Raw genomic sequence first — 19,326 nt, forward strand, 5'->3', positions numbered from 1 at the left:
CGTGAAATGAATTTAAGTTGTATATGTTTCTCAATCCAGAAATGCGATATAAAGTCTACCTGCCCCAGCACTGTAGCGATACGGGAGAGGTAATTAATAAGTAGTGATAATTCCATTATTTTCTTTCTATTATTACTCACTTGTGCTTTTTCTAAATACAAAATGAAATAGACGAACAATTATCATCCTTCTTCATTATTCATGTGTCGAAAGTCAGTTCATAAGCGACAGGTCATTTGAACATCTAACTCTCGCCCCCGATCAGTCCACCATTTGTAAACACACCAGCGTAGATGCGTTCCAATCGTCTGTTTCAGTGTGCGCTTTTGTGTTTCAATCTGTCGCGATGTGACCTATCCCGTGCAAGGTGATTGGAGAGCGCCCTAAATTTCATTCCGTCGTTTTGCGACAAGATAACACATAACTTGTCCCATAAAATAAGCTCCAGATTACTTCTTGCTAAGGCAGTTGGACTGGGAAATATGCCTTTTTCACGAAAAATATTCATGAAAGCATGCCAAAAAAAGTTGATTTAAACTGCTCTATATCTTTCGTTTTGACAAAAAAATTGATTTTTTGTTCCGGCTGTTGGAAATTTCACATGGTATCATTCATATTATACTTTTGAAGTTGAAATAAACTAATTTTAAGTTAATTAAATAATCATATTGTTATTTTAAATAAAGAAACTCAGTAATATGAGAGTTATCAGTGAGGTCAAGTTTTTCGATAAAAGTAACTTAAGGATTTCCACTTAAAAGGATTAAAAAAGTGAAAGTTGTTCCTTATTCATTTTATTTCAATCCTCTTTTTGTAATCCGCCATCTCCTGGCGATGTGCTACCGGGTCCAAAAGACGTTTTGCCGCACGACATTCAAGAAGGGGTCTATAAGGTGCCATGTTCATGCGGCAAAGACTACATAGGAGAGACGTGTAGATCAATGAAAGTGCGCATCCAGGAACACACAAGAGCCGCAAGAAATAAGCAATTTCAGCTCTCCGCCATTGCGGAGCATGCATGGAGCGAACCCGGACACCAGATACCGTTTGACGAAGCATCAATTGTTGCAAAAGAAAATAGATATTATCCCAGGCTAATAAAGGAGGCTATCGAAATATTCAAGACACCGGAAAACATGAATAGAGAAGACGGCTACCCTCTCCACAGCTCGTGGAAGAGGGTCATACGAGAAAAAAAGGTGGACCAATCAGCATCCAGCATGAAAAATTGGCGCCAAAAATGAACTATATAACTCACCAAAAATTGAATCCCGTCATCGACCTGAAGACGCCGGTTGGAATACCGGCGAAACTGTCGTCACAAAGAAAAATCCACGCGGTGAAACCAAGAAACATGGAGACATCAGTCCTCAAGCAATTTGTCGAGTGTTTCTTTAATGTACGTATGGATTTAAGTATGGATGACCGTGGGTGGAAATGATTGTGTGATGAAGAACATGAGGGTTGGGATTATCTTCATCTTACTCTTATTATATCTTAGACCATTATTAATATTACAACTGGCCCATTAGCTCAGTTGGTTAGAGCGTCGTGCTAATAACGCGAAGGTCGTGGGTTCGATCCCCCCATGGGCCATTTATTTTTTCCGTGACTAGCCTACCGTGCGGGGAGTGCCCTTATCGTTCATATAGGTTTTAATGTTCAGGAAAGGGGCGATGATTTTGTTAATCGTACTATTTGGAAATCCAATTTCCTTTATCTTCCTTTGCCTCGAACAAATCTTTCCCTCACTGAGGTCATATGAGCTGCCTAAAGGTCGGGACACGCATAACCGCACCGAGCCCGCGCCGACACACGGCCGAGTGTTGGACGTGCTACGGCGATAAAGGAAATCAATGCATTCAAACGCGTAGGGACACACTCCACCGCACCGTGCCAGCACCGTCGTCGTGCTCGGAGACCGCGCCGAGGCCGCACCGTCACCGACTAGTTCAGTTTACAGTTTGACGGTGACGGTGCGGGCTCGTGCAACATGGAGAGCGAGAAACTTATTGAAGAAGTGCGGAAATTCCCAGTTCTGTATGACCAAACTGAGGATAAATATCGGAATGCCGAGTACAAGGAAAGGGTGTGGAAAATGATTTCCGAGAAACTGAAAGCACCAGGTATGTCACATTTTTATATTCTTTCATTTTGTTATACAGGGTGTTTATTTACCGTATATAGTGCATGTACAAGATTGCAACAGTTTCTACATTGGTCAAACATCTCAGTACTTAATGAATAGGAATTCACAGCACAAATCATCAATAAAAAATAAAACACAGATATGTGCCCTTGAAAACACAGCTATAACAACAGATTATATAAGAATATACAATTTTAATAATTATCCTAAGAGTCAGGGCAGTCTAAAATGTCAATAAATTGTATATTCTTTAATCTGGTGCTATAGGTGTGTTGTGCAAGGGCACATAACTGTTTTATTTATACAATATTTAATTATTCAATAGCCATTATTTCGACTTTACTAATACCAAAATTTTAGAAAATGAATCAATTTTAACGAAACGGTTGATAAAAGAAATTATATACGATTAAAAAAAATGAAAAATTTTGTAATAAAAGATCGGATATTGATAATTTAAGTATAATTTATTTTTACTTAATTGTTTTTTTTGTGAATGTAACCATGGACTTCAAAATAATCTTTGTTAAGTACCATAAACAAGCAAACACCACAAATTAAGTTACGTTGAACTCCTGTGTTTCCCTTTTATCAATTATTTAATACTGAATTTGTTATTTTATTTTATTATAAACTAAAGGCAGTATTGTAACTTTATATATTTATGCTTCCGAATTGTACTATCATATCATATTTACAGGAATAGAAGGATCAACAACTTTGCTATTTCCACATCGTATTTTATTGATGGTTTCGTTACAGAGTAATATTATCAAGGTGGGCCGTCTTGATAATGTTACTCTGTAACGAAACCATGGTCGGTGCCATTAAAATACAATGTGGAAATAGCAAAGTTGTTAATCCTTCTATTCCTGCGATTATGGGTTTCCACTAAGTTACGCCCGCTACGATTAATTATATCATATTTAATTCATCCATATGTTTATCTCATTTTCATTTTCATAACTAAGCCCTTTAGAAGATATACAATTATATCGAAACGTTGGATAAATTTGGTTTTTATTTATTTAGACCTAAACTCCAAGAACTCACAAAAAACATACAGATATAACTTTAAGAAGAGGTCAAGAAAGAAAAAAAAATATAATAATAATTAACGCGCGAACACAGTTGAATTTTCCACAGTTGAAAGTTGAAGTTCAAAATATTATCGCTACTTGTACGTAAAAGTCCAATGTTAGTTGGCGTTAAATCTTGGGTGTATTATATTCCCAGTGCAACCCTCGCTTGCCACTCTACAATTCCAACTGGAGAGCTGAAGAAATCCTTGAGTTTTTCTCGAACAGCAAACGCATCTCCTGTTGACCCTCCTCGTAGACGGGGTAGGTCTTGAAGATTGCAGGCCCTGCTAGGGAGTCTGGTGCTCTCAGTCCCATCTTTGCTTTCATTTAATGCTGACATGTGTTACTTCCTTCATTTTGTCTTATGAAATTGTGGAGGACGCAAGCAGCTAGTACTAAAGTCGTAATGTTTTCAGGGTTTCCTTGCAACCGTCGGGAGAAAATGCGAAACTTCTGTACCAAAATTCCAAACGCATTTTCAGAAAACCTCCTAGCTCGGCTTAGACGGTAGTTAAATATCCTTTTGTCATCCGTCAAACCTTTTCCAGAATAAGGTCTCATCATATACCTTTTAAGGGGAAAGGCTTCATCACCTACAATGACCATTGGCAGCTCGAAATTTGTTCCAGGTAGTGCTCCACCCCTGGAAACATTGAGCTGGCCATGCTTCGGAGCTCTTCTAAAATTCGAGTTAAAAAAAAATACCTCCATCCGAGTTTTTCCCGTAAGCTCCGACGTCTACTACAATGAAGTTGTAGCATGGGTCAACTAAGGCTAGAAGTACAATGGAGTATGAGTGTTTGTAATTCCAGTGCAAACTGCCTGATAACTTCGGAGCTTGAATTGTAACATGCTTCCCATCCAAGGCTCCAATGCAGTTGGGGAACTGCCACTTTTCCCAAAACTCAGATGTCACAGTGTTCCATTTTGCTTCATCTGGCACAGGCATGACCTCGTTTTGAATAAAGTCCACAATTGCTTTACATGTACTATGAATGATAGCAGCTAAGGTCGATCTCCCCAGCCTATAGCTGAATGAAATTGTCTTGAAAGTATCCCCAGTTGCAAGAAACCTGATAAAAAGATATTTTGATAGTTTTTAACATACAATTAGTATCCTAAAAGAATATTTTTTGTTTTTAGGAGGGCCGGAAGAGTGCCGGAAAAGGTGGGCTTCGTTTCGAGATCAGTTCCGTCGAACTCTACAGAAGAGGAAGACAAAATCAGGACAAGCTGCAGCCAAAAAACAAAAGTACAAGTACGAAGACATTTTGGAATTTTTGCTCCCTCATATTGTGGAAAGAGAAACCCTCTCAAATGTGCCATCAATAGAATACCAAAGGGATGATTCCGAATTTGACCCAAGAGTGGAAGAGCCTGAACATTATCTCGAAAGTGAGCTTGAAAGCCAAAACGATGTTTTTCAATATCCTGGTACAAGTTCGCAGACTACAGTTCAGCCTACCTCTCCAGTTCCTCTAACTGAGTCCACGCAAGCCATTTATGGGAAAATAAACCACTTTATTAGGCCATTGAATGCTAAACGAAGAGGATCAAATAATGAAAAACCGGCGCAAGAGTCTCCTTCGAGCCAACTTATGGCGTACATATTAGCCGAAAAATTGACAGAAAAAAACAGAGTTAATACAACCAATCCTGAACAGCACCCTGTTGATATTTTTCTTGCTGGCTTGGCTCCAGTTCTAAAATCTTTGGACCCCGTACTGTTAAACCAGGCAAAAACTGCAATTTTCACCATTGTGCAAGACTTTGAGTTGAAGCAGATATCAAAAAACGAAAGCCACCAACAATTAACAAACAGCTTATTTTGAACATGGTGAACCACGCCTCATTTACTAGCGTCGCATGCAGCAATGATTCCTCCACACGTTCATCATTCACCAATGAATCACCTAACGAAAGCAACCAACAAAAAACAAATCCACTTTGCGTGCATACGATGAACCACGCCTCATTTTTTAAATTGTAAAAATAATAATGTTAACATGTTTACTATTAAAAATTTGGCAATTAAAGTATTGATTTTTTGATATTGTGTTTCTATTACCACTGGTGACTCTCTTATACAATTATGCAAAAAAAAAACAGAAATTAGAAAAGAAGAATATTTGGTCATGTGTGTGTGTTATATATATATATACACACACACACACACATATATGTACACCTCCTAAAAACGCACAAATATGGGCACATACCTTAAGCACACAGCCAGACGTTCTCTTGGTGGAATACATCTCCTCCAAAAAGTATCGTTCTTCTTCAGGTGTTCTTGGAGCTGGTAGAGGAGAAGATGGAAGGTATTTTGTGTCATTCGAAAATATCCGTAGAACTTGATTTCATCGTCCATGAGACGATGAAACAGGGTATTAAATTCTCCCTCAATGGGTCTTGATTTCCATGCACTGTCCACCCAAGTTCTCTTTCTTCGCCTCCTCAAAGTTTCCTCTTTTTCCTCTTCATCTAGAGCCAAGGCAATCACCGCTTGATCACTGTTCCGAAAGTTTGAAAACATGATCGAGATCAGAAAAACACACCACGCTAGGAACAGAAATGAGACAATTCTGACGACCGTCGCTGGGAGCAGTGACGGGCCAGTGTGTTCTCCTACCACCGTCACCAACAGTCGTCCGTGCCGCGGCCGTGTGTCGGCGCGTGCTCGTTGCGGTTATGTGTGTCCCGACCTTTAGGCAGCTCATATGACCGCAGTGGGAGAAAGATTTGTTCGAGCCAAAGAAAGATAAAGGAAATTTGATTTCCTTTTACATCATTGCAAAATTATTACAAGATTACAAAAATCATCGGCCCTTCCCTGAACATAAAATCTATATGAACGATAAAGGCACTCCCCGCACGGTAGGCTAGACACGGAAAAAATAAATGGCCCATGGGGGGATCGAACCCACGACCTTCGCGTTATTAGCACGACGCTCTAACCAACTGAGCTAATGGGCCAGCTGTGATTTGTTCTCTGGTCTTAAATATAATAAAACTAAGATGAAGATATCCCCAGCCTTCATTATCTTTATAACACAATCATTTCTACCCTCGGTTAATCCATACATACATTAAAGAAACACTCAACAAATTGCTTGAATTTATTTCAATAGTGCTAATATATTTACTTAAGAGGAATTAATTGTCATTCCTCTCCCAATTTTGTGATAATTACGATCAATGTTTCTCATTATATTTCCCTTTCTACATCAAGTTAATCATTCGGAAAAAAATCCACATGGGGATTGAAAAAATGAGAATATGTTAGAGTATGCATTGTTGTATTGCCTGGTCCATATGTTGGTCCTGGCCCATTGTTGTGTTGCCTGAAATTACCATACTCGAAACGACTCAGCTCGAAACTCGCGAGTAGTTTTCAACTGACTCGATACTCGACTCGAGATCAAAAAGTACTACTCGCTCATCCCTACTTATTAGTTTGCAGGTCTGCGCGATGGAGGTTGGTAACGAGGATTGTTTTTTTTTTATGGTACTCCGGCCAGCCATTCACTCATTATCTCATATGTGTCATTCTTTATTTCTGCTATGATCTTTTTTTTCTGTTTGGTAATGTAACTGTGTATTAATTTTAACTGGGGGAGTGCATATCGATGGTTAAGTTCTAACAACACGTATCGCAAATTCGGACGGTTTGAGACAGGTATCTTAAAAAAAGCGTAATAACGTTAAAAAAATAAAATACAAGCAAAAAACAACTCTTTGTTTGCAAATGAATGCTTCTTTTTCATTTTTAATGAACTTTTGGTCTTTAATTTCGGTATGCAAGCAATAAATATTAATAGTTTTTTTCCTCCCATGAAAATCTGCTATTTTTGAGATACTTGTTGCTAGAACTTAGCCATCGATATATTCATAACTGTTACCAGTGGCGTAACTATGGGTGGGGAGGGGGGGGTGAGAGGGATAGATCTCCCCCAAAGCCTCAGAGATTAAAAAATATTTAAAACAATTGTATACGTTTTCCGTGTGGTGATGATTTCCCCCGGAATTACGAGTGAAACCCAAATTTTAGGTGCCAAAATGATGCTAAATGTAATTCCACGCATTTTATCGTGGAATAAACATATTCGGGAAATAATAGGTCAAGCTAATCGTAAAATGGGTTTTGTTAAAAGAATATTAGGAAAGTGCGACGACAAAGTAAGAGAAATTAGCTACTTTTCCCTCGTTAGACCACATTTGGAATACGTTGCCAGTGTTTGGAACTCTCATGAAAAAGGTTTTGTAACAGTGTTTGATGGCGTGCAAAGAAGAGCTGCCAGGTACGTGGAAAGGTGTTACGATAGTTTTTTTTAGTGTGACTGATCTCTTAGAAAAACTCGGATGGGAATCTCTGTCGGACCGTAGATTGAAAAATAGACTAAACCTTTTAGATAAATTCAAGAGCAGTGTCTTTTCTAGCGAAGTTAACCATATCTTACGGACGCCAACATACATACTACGGAAGATCAGATAATATAAATAAAATAAGAGAGATAGACTGTAGAACGAACGTATTCAGAATGTCTTTTTTCTACTATCAATAAGAGATTATAATGGCAGCGTTAGAGCTCACAAATAGATTAGATAGCTTGTAGTATGGCCTACTAACTTATGTATAACTTAATGCATGTTTCTTAATTTTTATTATAATTTCTAACAGCATACGGTAGTATAATTTGTTAGTATACGTGACGTTTTTTTGACTGTGTGGTGTGCATGTGGGAGTCCAATTGCTTGCTGCGTATTGGTTATTAACAACCCCCTGCCAAACACCCCAGAGGTGGCTCGCAGGGTATTATGTAGATGTCATTTTATTCAAAAATTTTCCCGCACCTTCCATCGCTCGGGGAGAGGGGGTCGCTCCCCGATGGCCCCTCGATAACCCCCATAGCATATTCCAAGTTACGCCACCGACTGTAACTCATGATGTTTATCCTAGAGTCCGAAGGACTAAGTTCTTCAAATAATTACTGCTCTAATCGTTGCAATAAAATGCTGTTTCCATCCCGCAGTCCCCAAACTATCTTCTCAATACGAAGAGTGCGGGGTCTGTCAGACGGTACTTGTTACCCGCAGTGGCGGATTCGTATGGGGGCGCAGGGGACGCGCGCCCCCCCTTGCGGGGCCGCATTCATTGTCGAACATTGCATAACCACAATTGTAACTTTTTAATGCCATGAGATGGCATTTTCTTGTATATGCGTATAATCAGTGTAAATAAAACTTTCTTAATATTTTCATTTCGATAAAAGTATAGATAGCTCGAAATATCTTATGCGCCCCACTTGAGGGTTTTCTGTATCCGCTACTGGACACCCGCCTCTTGTTTCCCGTATCATCGAGGATGAATGGCGGCGGAGTAGTTGCTATCATCCCTGTCATCCGTTGCAGAAGAGGGCGTGGCACTCACTGTAATAAGGGCTGGGATGTTCTGCTTCCTGCTGTGACCAGACGACAGGCGCGGGTGTCCTTGAGGAAGCAGCGACTATCCCGTTGTCATTATCGGGAAAAAAATTCCAATTGCAATGCGGGTCAGACGCCTAGTGAGCATCTAGATGACGCATTCCTACCGCCATACAGGTCTTTATCATTGGTGGATTTCTCTATCAATATTTCATGTTATCTTAAGCTGAAAAAAGCTTTTAATGATGATTTTCACCAAAATACAGTCATCGAATATAAACTAAGTACCAACTAAATTGAGAATAATTGAAGATATTAACAAACACACATAAAAGAAACTTTTCTGACACAAAGAAAAAAAGGTTTTATGAATTAATTTCTGCCTAGCCGATAAAATAATCTTAGTCTAGTCCTGCTCTCATCAGTATGGGGTAAAAATAAAACGCGAAAATGGCCGCCCACTTTTCAACAGGTTGGTGACCTTAAAAGAAGTCTGTTTAATTTGCCTGTTCAGGGTAAACTTTTCCTCGAGGGAAGGGATAGCTCTAAATAGTTTAAGTAACAAGGAACCATTCGCAGCTCATGCACAAGAAAGATGAGTAGCAGATACCCGGTGACTCTCAAGGAATATGAGTTCATAGTGAAGTCATCGGCTTAATGGGGCTGTATAGAGGAGGCCCAATTCCACCCCATAGAAGGCTGATTTCTGTTGCCACTTCGGTTGCATTTTGATCGGTTTTCGGAAGGGTCTGCGGCGCGGTGATGACTGCAACGCGATCCACTTTTTCCAATATTTTGCAGTATCATGTTTGTAATTGCGAGGAAGAGTGATGAAAAGTATTGACTTTGTTGGTTCAAATCATCATGTGAAAAAAATTCGGTTAAAACCCCTAATTATAACTTATTTCCGCGTGAAACTCGGATCACATTTTCCATCAGGGACGCGAGTGGTGACTTATGTAAACACATATAAATGCGCGGTGGATGACAGCGCATTTAGAGGCCGTGTTTTGGATCCTTTTTGTAATATTCGTGCATCGGCTTATCAGCGAAAAATGGAAAAAATACGGACCCCTGTATTTTTCATTCCTAATCATAATAAAAAACGAAAGAAAATCGGTGCCGCGCCGCCATTGGATTTTGGTGGCCATTTTTCGAACTAATCCCCATACTATATTTTAAATGATTAGACAGATAAATATTGGGAAGTTTAGTGTTTTCACGACATTTCTTAGGGTTTCAGACAATTTTAGAGGGGGTCGTCATAAAACTAAATCTTCTAGCGTAAAAAGCAGCTGTGGCGCAACTAGGAATAGGCTTTGGGGGGGGAGGGGGGTTAGGTGACTTTGGGGGGGATGTGGGGACTTTGGGGGGAAGAGGAGGGTTAGTGGGGGCAATCCCCCCAGGAAACGGCGAATTCAGAAAATTTTTGAACAATAACAAGCCTGAAAATGCATTCTACATATTTTTGGGACGCAAAATTCAACTTTAAGCAGATGCAGTTATTATATATCAAATCCAGACAAGATATTTCAATATTTTTTTTGATTTCTCTGAGTCTTTGGGGGAGGGGGGGATACATCCCCTCATCCCTCCCATAGTTACGCTAATGATAAGGCAGCATTGACAACGTAGACCCCGGAATTAATATAGTATTTTTGGCTCGCCCTCTCTTCTCCTTGAAAACGGTTGAATACTGGCACTTCTAAAATCATTCCGCCGCTCTCGCATAAAATCGCAAATTGCGACCAGCGCCAACGTGGGGAGCAGCCGGAGCCGGTATGCCAAGGCCATTCAAGACCTCTTGAAGGATGGATTGACCCACGGGAAGACTATATTTTCGGAATGTTCTTGAAAGCAGACCTCTTGTTTTGCGGAACCATTCCTCTCTAGCGCCTGCCTTGTGCAATATCGGATGGCAAGGACAAAAACCGTGCGGTTAGGGATTCGTTTGCGGAACATACATTTTAAAGTGCATATGCACTTGTATTGAGCTTCCCCTTACTGTGTTTTCAAAGCAAAAAATGGGAGTGGGCTCGTTCATAAATAATGAATAATTTCCAACCATATATATCTCCTCTTTTCCTTTGAATGCGCCTTGATGTAAACAAATTTTTGTTTATACGGAAAGATTAAGTAATTGACTTTTCAAAAATTACATTGTAAAATGCCTTCCTTATCTTTATCGTCTTTTCCCTTTAATTCCATCACCTTATTTACCAATTTTGCTCCTTTTGTTTACATAAACTAATATGTTGCTATGATCATTTGCTTGTATCTTCCTTAACAATGATAGCCGCGCCACCGTTGGATTTTGGTGGCCATTTTTTTAACTAATCCCTAAACTCAATTTTAGATGAATAGACAGGTTAATTATGAGAAATTTAGTGCTTTCACAACATTTCCTTTGGTTTCAGACAATTTTAGAGGGGGTCGTCATAAAACTGTTTATATAATATGATAAATATTAATTATGGCTTATTCTGCAATTGACAGAAGATATTGTCCTCCTCACGGATAACCAAGTAAAGGCCCGGGACAGAATTTGCTTGAAATTACTATGACAAGCTGCACAAACCATATGATACCACTGTAAGCTTTCATTCACTCTAAACGTCCGATAAACAGTATTTTCTACCTGAATGACCGCGAATGTTCGCCATGAACAGATACTTTGAACAGTTCTTTATTCTGAACAGGTTCAAAGTGAATGGTTCATTAATATGAACAGATTAACCCACCTCTAGCAAAAACGAACGGTTCCTTGCGTCCGTGTGGTTTTAAATCATCAGATGGTTAATCCACGAACTGCGACAAGCCTATGTTACAATTCTAGTTTTGGGAGTTGCATGCTAACGGTATTTTGAGGTACCATTTGCGCTTCAATAACGTATTCAAAATGGCTTTGAATGAATGTTTTATCGACAGCGTATAAAAGCGCCATATAGAGCACACAGTTCTTCATTTTTGATGCGGAGAGTCGATGATTAAATGGGGAATATTTTTTTTTAATTTGTACATGCAGAGCGTCGAGTTGGAACAGCTGGCCTGTCTCCCAGAAAATTAGTGGGATAAAATGTCCATGAACGTGTTTAAGTTTTTGGCATGAAATTTGATCCTGATAGCATGAATAAATATGTGTTGGCTGTATGCGCTATGAACATTGACAATAATTGAATTTAATCCAATGTTTATATTTCAGTGCACGACTTTTAATGATTCGTATAGCTAGGTAAATATTGTTCCGCTGGAATAATTTGTAGCAATTGCGTAAAATGATGTTCTACCTCTCTTTATGCTTGTTTGTTTGTTGACTCCTGTGAATATATTTCATTATCATTTCATTTCATCATCAGCTTTTTTATTAGTTTTTTGAGAGCCCCAGGTCTTGCGTTACGACTTGGCTGCTAATTCCGAAAATTTAAAAATGAAATATGATGATCACATTTGATTCCCTTTATGTGTCCAAGAGTTTTATATCCAAGCGAGGGTGAATTTTTTGACGCAACCCTTAATAGTCCCTTTTTCTCTTCCAGGATTAGGGTGTTTCTGTACTGCAACCCGCGATATACCCAAGGTGTGAATACAGTTACTATTTGAAGTTTTGAAGTGGTTGAAGAGGTACGTTATAAATATTTTCATAGAATCCCTTTTTAACTTTCGTTATCTGTCTATAGGGGTGTCAAGGAAGTGGAAATAGACATTTAGCTTTCCGTAAATTGTCAAGATAACATTGTGAAGCCAATTATGCTTCTAATATAAGCGTCGTCGCCTCATACAACTTCGATTTTCATGAAATACAAACCAGAGCCACATTGTATCATATAGAAGGAAGAGAATTTTTCGCATTCGTAAGTGGCGGTAAATTTTTCTGTCGTCTATGAAAATTGGCATTTCCTCGATGTGTTATTTCAAAACTTGATAAAAATCCGTGACCTTCTTCTTCTCCATTTTTTCTTACTTCAGAGCCACCGGCCTTGGGTATCTGATTTAGTGAATGCTGTTCCTCGAGAACTTCTTAATTGTATTTCACATTACCTGGCTCCTGAGCTAAAAATGTTTACCTAAGTTATCGCAGTTTTCCTCTAAGACATAGTAATGGACATATCCCATGGGGACTAATAATTTGACAAAAAATACCTCAAAAACGTCAATTTTTTACCTAGCCTTTACAGAATTAGTCCCCATGCTCTTTCGAAAATATTATGCTTATTTCACTGGTGAATGGATACCATTTACCTTTATACTACCTTTAACTTGCTGGTTAGAAGTTCCAAATGTAATTAATTGCCATGTGCAATGTACGAGAAACTGCACCTTTCACATTAAAAAGTAAACATATATGCCCATGAAGGAAGAAACACTATGTTAACAAAAAATTATTTTATTTACAATTCGAATTATGTACAATATGAACACACCTTAAATTATACAAAATTCAATGGGCATGCAATATAACTTTCTTTTATTACTTGAAAAAATTCTCTTTCAATATTTATTTGCTCCTGGAACTGCAGAGATTTTATGAGTTATAACTATCATTGAGCATTTTTCGTTGGAACAATGTCGCCCTAAAACCTTCATCTATTACCCTACTTCAGGTGTTAAGGCTCTCGTTTATCATACCTTTGCAATTCTAGGATAAATGCATAATACATTTTGACTTCATATCTATATTAATGTAATTCTTTTTGAAAGTGGCCTTTCAAAATATTTCTTTTAACTGGGAAAACCATGAATTTCCTGTGGGCGTTTTTAAGTTTGATTGTTTTTATTATTATTAGCCGATATAAAAGAAATCTCGTTCACGCTTGATCGAAACTTGTGAGAGTCGTGTTTACTTGGCATGTGGAAATCACCTCCATAAACCCCTAATACCGGGTGTTTCTAAACGAATATCGGAGTTTCCACGCTTATAATATTTATTATACCAAATTTAAAGCTATTAATGAAACATCAAATAAAAGAGCAACTCAAACAGTTTTGTTTGTTGGCAACAATGTGCATGTGCACTCACTTTTTCTGCCGCCATCTGTTAGAAAGCGCTAGAAGCGAAGATGGCAACTAATGAACAGAAAGGTTTTTGTGTTTTATAGTATGCAAAGATGGAATCTGTAGTCTTTGGATAATGTGCGTTCCATACTAAGCTCGGCTGTGATTCTCCAGATGATAATAAAATCCGTGCCTCCACTGCAAGCTGACCATTTCGAATTAATGCGGCATGATTGGAGCAGCTGTTGCAACAATTACTCCAGAGACGTTAAGGAGGAACTCGCATTTCGTCTTGATGTGTGCCACGTGACGAATATAGCACACATTAAACATGTGAAACATGTAAACATCATAGAAAACTGTTTGAGTAGCTCTTTCATTTGGTGTATGATTTATAGCTGCAAGTCAAGTGTAATACATGTTAAAAAACGCTAAAGCCCCGATATTCATTTAGAAATACCCGGTATTTATCTCACTTTTTTGACAGCTATTTATTTCGATTCTTATAATCCTATGGTAGGGTTTAGTTAGCAGCGAATTTATTACTCTCCATATAGTACATTTTTTGCATTTTCGTATGGAAGCACGGCATTTTGTGAGGGATATGCGTCAATAGTGGTAAGAGTATGGAACGGATTTAATCAAATAGGCGTATTGAAACTTAATTTGGTAATTTATCCTCATTACGCCGTTTTTCTGACGCAAAATACTTGCGATGGAACGAATTTGCGACTGATGCAAGCAAATAATAGAGTAAGAAAATGCATCGGGATCTTACATCTATCATATATAAACATGCATTACACATAACTACATCAGGGTATACTATGCATGGATTTTTTGACGGATGCTTGGCATTCAGATGAACTCAATTTCTCAGGTTAATGGAGGTAATATCCAATTAATAGTTCAAAATCATGGGATTACTTTGAGTGAAAAAAATCTGGTTGAAAAAAAGATCCCGACTCATCACTGACGACTATCACAGGACCGAGGTGTAAATTGCGCGTCGTTGCAAGAAGTGTATCATTATTGATTCCTAATTCCTGGGATTCAATCGATAAAAGCAATTTAGCACCGCTTCTAAAGCGTAAATTAATTGATATATAAGCGTCACCGTTATGAATACCTTGATACTACTTTAGAAGCTATGTGTCTCTTGTGTCCCAGAAAGATGGTTTCACGAATTCTTCCTCTTAGTTAACTTGTGAGAATAGTAGAGTTGCATTCGAAATACCTATAATGATTTCCTTATTGCATGTCACAATATCACCTCAACCTTTTGCTTAAATCCTTGGTATCCTTTGGCCTAAATCCTGCTTCTCTTGTTAGTGACACATCAAAATTATCGGTCGAATTAAAATTATTTAAAAAAATCGAATATCACCTAATATTTTATTATCCAACGACTTAGAAAGATACCGCAATACCAAGCGGTTGGAATTTTATTACTCTCTGCTCTACGTCTTAGGTGGACCGCATGACGTGACGATGACTTGCGTTACCAGCTGCCCTTTGTAGCAATATCATGATGAATGCTAACGTAGTCCCTCGCCGTGGGGGGGTAATTCCATATTTCCGAATGAAAACGACCACATTCGGTGAAATTTGGGATTTTCATATTAACCATTCAACAACTTATTCATTTCCCTCGACAACAACTATGTAAGACTTCCAGGGGAAGTGATCCCAATGCCATAGAAACTTACTTATCTTACCAAAGATAAGGATATTATAGATAAGGCTTTTTTGTTCAAGGCCATAGTAATTAAATATCCGAGGCCTTGAGTGAAACGTTACTTGCACGCTTGAGGCGGTCACTTATTGAACTAACAAACAATGCACGTTTTTCGCTAAATCTTTGACTTTGACCGAATATGTGCCACAATTCGTAAATACATATTAACCCGCCTGGATTTAAAATAACATACCTTTAACTCAGGTGCGAATTGTTTTCGCTGGGTGGTGGATAGCCGTAAGTGAGGTTAATTTTGTATGCTGATAATTTTCCCTGGCCCCACTTGCGCACGCCATCACTTCCACCGACACCCACTGTAGCCCCGCCCCCTCCATATGGGCCACGCCCCCTATCCAAATGCCCTGCGCCATCACCACGGTGTCCTAACTGCAGGGATGACGCACCCTCCAAACCTTCATGTTTACCGGCATACCCTTCTCTGGCTCCGCGATATGCATTGTCCAAATGGTACCCTGCACCCTTGTTGTATCCCCTGGTCCCGGTACTAACTCCACTCTTCTCATGTCCTCTTTTACCATGTTCTCCTCTCAACACGTTTTGTCCCCGGCCTCCGTGGTATCCTTGGTGGTTTCCATTCCCGATAACTCTTTTGCCGTGGTGGTGTCTTGTACCCTTGTGTAGTTCACCGTCCCCCAAAAATGCTCGAAGATCGTGGTGGGCTTCGCTGACAATCTGTCTAAACTCCCCATCGGGTCCTCTGGTCCCATAGTGCACTCCATCACCTTGGTGCCCTCTCCCTTCATGGTGCCTATCGGGACCCCCACCCTCCTTCACCCCCCTGATCCCGTATTGCCCTCCAATCTCATGGTGCTTGGCGCTCACTTGGTGTTTGCCTGGTCCGTTCTGTCCTTTGCCCACGTACGGAGCTCCGCTCTCTTGGGGCTTTACGTAACGTCCTCCATTCTCCTGGTGCGCGCCGAGGGGTTTATAGCCTTTTTCCCCTTGGTACACTCCGCCCACTTGTTTCACTGTAGCACCGTCTTGTACTTTGCCTCCGTGGTATCCTCTGGTGTCGTGGTGGTGTCCGCCTCCTCTTGATCCGTGGGATACATGATGCTCGCCAGCTCCATTCTGTCCAATGGCACGGTGGTGCACTCCGCTCCCGTGGTGCGCGCCGTGACTGTGGTGCGCGCCGTGGCCGTGGTGCTTTACGTCTGCACTGTGCCCTCCGCTCAAAATCAATCCTCTATCTCCATGATGCCTTCCTCTCCCGTTCTGTCCACTGCCCCCATAGGGCACTCCAGTCCCTGTTTGCGACTTACCCCCGTGGTTCCCTCTGCTGTCTTGGTGCCCTCTGTCACCGAGGTGCTTTCCTCCACCGTGGCGAACATCTCCTCCGTGGTGAACTCTGCTCTCATGGTTCTCGAAGACCGGTCCACTTCCTCCGGGGTGCTTCCCACCAACGTGGTACTTCGCACCTCCGTACTGTCCTCCGTTCTTATGGTATGCTCTCGTGTCTCCCTTTCCCCCCTGCTGACCTGATCCACCGTAGTGTCCTACGCTGCTGTGATGCACTTCGCCTCCGGTCCGTCCACTGCCCCCGTGGTGCTTTCCAGCGCCGTGGTATCCATGGTTTCCTCCACCCCGCTGGTACCCTCTGTCATCTCTGTTCCCTCCTCCGATTTCTTGGTGTTTTCCGCCTCCGTGGTTTCCCACGAACCCGTGCTGTCCGCTAGGCTCGTGTTGGACACTGTCTCCGTGGTATACTCCGCCTCTGATGAATGCGCTACCCTCATGCTGCTTTCCAACCACTTTGTTCCCTTCGCTCACTGCTAATACTCCTCCTTCACGTCCACGGGATCTGTAATTAACCCCATCCCCGTGGTACCCCTCTCTGCCTCCAGTCTCCGACTTTCCCCCATTCTGTACTCCCATCCCAATATGACCACTTCCTCCTATGTGGTGCTTTCCACCCTCACCTCTGTGCTGCCCCACATTCGCAGTCAGTCCCCCGTCTCGTTCTCTGGTCCCATAGTACACTTCACCTTCGTGGTCCGCTGCGCTACCAGTAGGTGATCTATCCCCTTGATAAACATCACTCCCGATATTCCTGATTCCCCCGTGTGGCTTTCCATTTCCTTGGTGTTTCTCGATTCCGTAGCGTCCTTCGCTCGCAGTCGGTCCTCGGCTTCCGTCCGGTACTCTGGTACCGTAGATCACTCCATCCCCGTGGTCCCCTGCTCCCCCACTCAGTGGCTTGGTCACGTGGTGCGTGGGACCCCCGATTTGTCTACTATCCCCGTGGTGTCCACCGCCCCAGTTCTGCCCACTTCCTGAGTTTTGTATTCCTCCCCCGTGGTGAACCTTTTCACCGTTTTGCCAACTGGCCCCGTGGTGAATCCTGCCCCCAGTCTCTGCCTTGCCCACGTGGTGCACAGCACCCTCTATCTGTCTGCTGACCCCGTGGTGTCCTCCACCCCAGTTCTGCCCACTTCCTGAGCTCTGTTTTCCTCCCCCGTGATGCACTTCTTCACCGTTTTGCCACCTGGCCCCGCGGTGAATCCCTCCCCCATCGTCCTCTTCTACCTCATAGTGCGCTCCGACAGTGACTTGTCCACTGGCCTGTTGGTGAGCAGCACTCGTAATTAGTCCGCGGTCCCCGTGATGGTTTCCGCCACCCTGATGATCATCGCCCCTGTAGTACTCTTCGCCCCCGATCTGTCTCTTGCCTCCGTGATGTTCTCCAGATCCCAGCGGACCCCATCCTCCGCAGTTGTGCGACGTCTCCGATGCCACGCGGTCACGTGCCACTGTCTCCTCTTTTACGTAGGGAAACTGCTCGTCCACGCTCTGTGCAGGATGCTGGGCGCTGGTCGGTGGGCCATCTTCTGCGTCCCGGCGATAGTGCGATTCATCCTTCCATCCTGGTAATAATTTATTCTGTTTAAACAATTTTCATGTATTTTAAATTTAAAAAAATAATCCATACCTTTGCCGCGTCGTGTCTCATATGATGCGTGATTTTTAGACACAAAAGATATCAATTATGTATCACCGTCATCACTTTTACGCCAAATCCTTCCGGTGATAATAAAGAGACCTCATTTTAATATCTCTCAGCGCATATAAATTTGATTGCACGAAAACAGAAGGAATACGATGTCAAAAGTATAACCCTCTTTATGAAAATGTAGTATAACCGCCAATGAATAACCGTTTTAGGAATAATACTAATTAGTAAGCCAGTTGTAGAGATTTTCCAATACCAATATATTAAAACGAATGACCCAAACTGGGGTATTTAAGTTGTCACTCAAATCGTACAAAAAATTAAGCAATTCGTCATTACTGTTATTGTATTTTTGTCAACTTACCGTGTACTGTCACTGCTTCTGCCGCCAAAAATGTTGATGTAGCCAGCAGAATCAGCCCAGGGAACGTCTTCATCTATAATAAGTTTAAAAAAAATATTTGCCATTAATGCATCATTCCGAATACTGTACAAACATTTAATAACTACGCTGCGTGTGATTCCTTTTTGATCTTTTTTCTATATCACGATCGACGAGAAGTAAATTTACTTTGCATGGCACACAAACAATATAATCCACCGGTGATATGCGGGCTGCGACGAATATGTGGGCATTTTCAAGGTCATGCACTGGGGGTTGTTGAGACGCGGGCTTGTGTATGATAGAATTTTTTGAAATATACAAAGTAAACTTATTTCACGTCGATTAGTTCCCTGAGGAAACACCTCAATACAGTTCGCTTTATTCCGGTAGACGCCTACCCTATAGAGAGCAGTGGAGCTGGTGGTGAGATGTCGACTAAAGTATGGGACTCCACGATACAGAATAAGTATTTATACTGTCTAAGCTCCGGAAGGGAGAAGGGAAAGCTTCGCCTCTTCTTATATCATTTGGACCCTGCTCTCCAACCTTTCGATTTCATCGGCGAGGAACAATAACGCCTCTAGG

The 19,326-nt window shown here is 41.1% G+C and overlaps 3 protein-coding genes and 2 non-coding genes across 5 annotated transcripts; 2 read left to right on the plus strand and 3 right to left on the minus strand.

The window, feature by feature from the left end:
• The first annotated feature begins 1,522 nt into the window (after positions 1 to 1,522).
• Positions 1,523 to 1,596, plus strand: Trnai-aau. The gene has a single exon. It is a non-coding gene; the product is annotated as a tRNA-Ile (tRNA).
• Positions 1,566 to 5,294, plus strand: LOC124165753 (transcription factor Adf-1-like). Its single transcript, XM_046543242.1, has 2 exons — positions 1,566 to 2,126; positions 4,375 to 5,294. Exons 1-2 carry the CDS (start codon positions 1,994 to 1,996, stop codon positions 5,061 to 5,063), a joined length of 822 nt encoding a protein of 273 aa, XP_046399198.1. The 5' UTR covers positions 1,566 to 1,993; the 3' UTR covers positions 5,064 to 5,294.
• An 839-nt stretch (positions 5,295 to 6,133) lies between these two features.
• Trnai-aau lies at positions 6,134 to 6,207 on the minus strand. Its single transcript has one exon. It is a non-coding gene; the product is annotated as a tRNA-Ile (tRNA).
• Positions 6,208 to 15,580: 9,373 nt separating this feature from the next.
• On the minus strand, positions 15,581 to 17,281 carry LOC124164921 (glycine-rich cell wall structural protein 1.8-like). Its single transcript, XM_046542152.1, has one exon. It carries the CDS (start codon positions 17,279 to 17,281, stop codon positions 15,581 to 15,583), a length of 1,701 nt encoding a protein of 566 aa, XP_046398108.1.
• Positions 17,282 to 17,321: 40 nt separating this feature from the next.
• LOC124164922 (cold and drought-regulated protein CORA-like) lies at positions 17,322 to 18,793 on the minus strand. Its single transcript, XM_046542153.1, has 3 exons — positions 18,721 to 18,793; positions 17,392 to 18,270; positions 17,322 to 17,332 (listed from the first exon to the last, which is right to left on the minus strand). Exons 1-3 carry the CDS (start codon positions 18,791 to 18,793, stop codon positions 17,322 to 17,324), a joined length of 963 nt encoding a protein of 320 aa, XP_046398109.1.
• Between the last annotated feature and the right edge of the window lie 533 nt (positions 18,794 to 19,326).

Source organism: Ischnura elegans, chromosome 9, assembly GCF_921293095.1.
Source record: "Ischnura elegans chromosome 9, ioIscEleg1.1, whole genome shotgun sequence".
Lineage (NCBI taxonomy): Eukaryota > Metazoa > Arthropoda > Insecta > Odonata > Coenagrionidae > Ischnura > Ischnura elegans.

Coding starts and splice junctions, on each gene's coding strand:
- LOC124165753 (XM_046543242.1), top strand. CDS start 1,994: ATGGAGAGCGAGAAACTTATTGAAGAAGTGCGGAAATTCCCAGTTCTG. Junction 2,127..4,374: donor CGAGAAACTGAAAGCACCAG/GTATGTCACATT, acceptor TTTTGTTTTTAG/GAGGGCCGGAAGAGTGCCGG.
- LOC124164922 (XM_046542153.1), bottom strand. CDS start 18,793: ATGAAGACGTTCCCTGGGCTGATTCTGCTGGCTACATCAACATTTTTG. Junction 18,271..18,720: donor AGAAGCAGTGACAGTACACG/GTAAGTTGACAA, acceptor AATTATTACCAG/GATGGAAGGATGAATCGCAC.
- LOC124164921 (XM_046542152.1), bottom strand. CDS start 17,281: ATGGGAGTACAGAATGGGGGAAAGTCGGAGACTGGAGGCAGAGAGGGG.